General features: G+C 34.3%; 1 protein-coding gene across 1 annotated transcript; it reads right to left on the bottom strand.

Annotated features, from left to right (window-relative positions):
• Positions 1 to 978: 978 nt before the first annotated feature.
• On the bottom strand, positions 979 to 1,908 carry LOC123940493 (olfactory receptor 5K1-like). Its single transcript, XM_046003340.1, has one exon. It carries the CDS (start codon positions 1,906 to 1,908, stop codon positions 979 to 981), a length of 930 nt encoding a protein of 309 aa, XP_045859296.1.
• Positions 1,909 to 2,954: the final 1,046 nt, after the last annotated feature.

Here is a 2,954-nt window from a genome sequence, read left to right as displayed (position 1 = left end):
AGAATAAATACTTCATATGAATTGATATTCAAATATAGTCCCTTGAATAAACTCAAAGAAAATTAAGAATCAAATATATACTGTGTACTTCTGACAGATGGTGTTAAGAAGGAAGATGTGGTCCATATACACTATTGAGTATTATGCCTCCATCAGAAAGGATGAATATGCAACTTTTGTGTCAACATGGATGGGACTGGAAGAGATTATGCTGCGTGAAATAAGCAGAGAGAGTCAATTATCATATGGTTTCACTTATTTTCAGAGCATAACAAATAACACGGAAGACATGGGGAGATGGAGAGGAGAAGGGAGTTGAGGGAAATTGGAGGGGGAGATGAACCATGAGAGACTATGGACTCTAAAAAACAACCTGAGGGTTTTGAAGGGGCGGGGGGTGGGAGATTGGGGGAGCGAAGTGGTGGGTATTATGGAGGGCAGGCATTGCATGGAGCATTGGGTGTGGTGCAAAAACAATGAATTCTGTTACACTGAAAAGAAATAAAAAAAAAAGAAAGAAAAAAAAAGAAGGGATTAATTCTTGAGAACCTAGAATGGGATGAACTTTGTAAAATTATGCTTTGGAATTTGAGAAACTTGTCAACAATATTAAATGGAGAGGATCTTTACATATACTTACTTGTATTCCTAGTATTTGTTGCATTTGTTGAAAATTGTAACTCATTACTCTTTGAAACAATTAGTTAATAATTTAATTATTCCATGGCACAGTATGTGACCTCAATATTAATTATTTAATTCATTCTTGAAGGGAACTAGTAGCTATAATTTTGGAAAACATTGTAGCAGAATCTTTCCTTGCAGAACTTATTTATTTGATTCCTGTACTATCATGTTTAGTAATTGAAGATTTTATGGATGATGTGGTCATTTTCTACTTTTTCAATATTCCATGATCTTGAAAAGCATTTTATCAAATTTAAGTTAATTGTCCACAATGATATTTCTTTTCAATTGTTATAAAATTTTCTTTATAATTTTTTTCATAGCATTTATTACTTCCTTATTTCTTAGACTATAAATAAAAGGGTTTAATAAAGGGATCACTGTGGTGTAAAAAACAGCAACAGGTATATCTTCATCCTCTTCTTTAACTGAATGTGGTCGAATGTACACAAAGATAAGAGAACCATAGAATATTGAGACAGAGAGAAAGTGGGATGCACATGTAGATAAGGCTTTGCTTCTTCCCTCTTTGGATTTCATTTTGAAAATAGTAAAGAGAATGTAGAAGTAAGATACTAAGACACTACCGATGGTAAAGAGTTGAACTGAACCTGCAAAGATAAATATCATCAGTTCATTGATATAAGGGTCAACACAAGAGAGTCTATATAATGGGAAAACATCACAAAAAAAGTGGTTAATTTGATTTGACCCACAGAAAGTTAACCTAAAGAGAAACCCTATATGAATAATGGAATGCAGATTTCCAGCTATATAGGCCCCTGTGGTCATCTGAATGCAGAGTTTCTTTGACATCACGGTGTGGTACTGCAGAGGGCTACATATGGCCACATAGCGATCATAAGCCATTGCTGCCAGGAGGAAGCAATCTACAGTTTCAGCAAGGCAGAGAAAATAAAATTGTGCCATGCATTCATAAAGGGAAATCATTCTGTCTTTAGAAAAGGAGTTCTCTAACATTTTGGGGGTAATGGCACAGGAACAACAGGAATCCATCAGAGCCAGGTTGCCCAGAAAGATATACATTGGTGTGTGTAGACGATGCTCCATAAAAATCAATGCCACCAGGCCAAGATTCCCCACCATCGTGATCACATAGATAGTGAGAAACACCACAAACAGGAGGCTCCTCAACTCTGGGCGATCTGTAAATCCTATGAGGATAAATTCAGTGGTCAAGGAGTAGTTATCTTCAGTCATATTCACCTTCTCTGTTGATATAGGAAATCTGGAGATATAAGATTAAGGGAAATTAGAGAATTGACTCCATTTACTATACCACCAACAACCATAAGATACCTGTGAATAAACCTAACAAAAGAGGAATTGTACCTGAGGAACTAGAGAATGCTCGTGAAAGAAATTAAAGACACAAGAAGATGGAAGAGAATTCCATGCTCATGGATCAGAAGAATAAACATTATAAGATTGTAATTTAGAGTGTGTAAAACTTTCCTTCCAAATTTTTCTTTTTACAACAAAGAGAGAAGCTTATTCAAACTCCTCTTAGTATCTCTGGATACAGGCACAAAATCCTCTAGGGAATAGCTATTCCCCTAAAATGTCAGTTTTATAACTGAACTCTGAAAATCAGCATTCCTATGAATATTTTTGTAATTTCAAGAAGAATGCTTACAGAGGAAAGGTTTGTCTTTATGAATTCACATATGAATAGTATAGAGATCTAGCATTCTCATATTTGGTTCATGGTTGACAAATAATTTCAGTGTCAGTTTTGGTATTAAAGATCTTTAAATTAATTTTCTGTCAATTTTCATGTATACTTATTTTTTTAACTAAGCAAAAAGTTTTCCTCTACTGTCCCAGTGGACTTAATCCTTGAAGAGGGCATACAACAGATATGTTATTAAATTTATACCTTAGGAATTATATGAAGATCACAAGATTTAAGAATAGGACTTTGATCTTTAGAGGAAATTACTTGGGATATCCAAGGAAATAAGTATCTATGTATTTTCACCTCTCTCATCCCTGTTTCTGGTGTTAGACCTATTTCCATAAAAACTGATTTTGTCCATGCCATTATTCCTCTTGATTTTTGCGCAGATCTCTAAATACTTTCCATCTTTATGTAAAGCATATTTTACATATTAGGCTACTTAAGAAAACTTTAACTAAATGCCCCAGACCACACTGATTTTTACTTCTTGCATTCTCAAGAATATTCTATATACCCAACACAACCTAGAGTTGTTTACAAATAATGCATATGGCTTTTTAAAAAA

Source organism: Meles meles, chromosome 4 (assembly GCF_922984935.1).
Source record: "Meles meles chromosome 4, mMelMel3.1 paternal haplotype, whole genome shotgun sequence".
Lineage (NCBI taxonomy): Eukaryota > Metazoa > Chordata > Mammalia > Carnivora > Mustelidae > Meles > Meles meles.
Note: the sequence above shows the minus strand (reverse complement) of the source record. Positions and strands in the feature narration are given on the sequence as shown.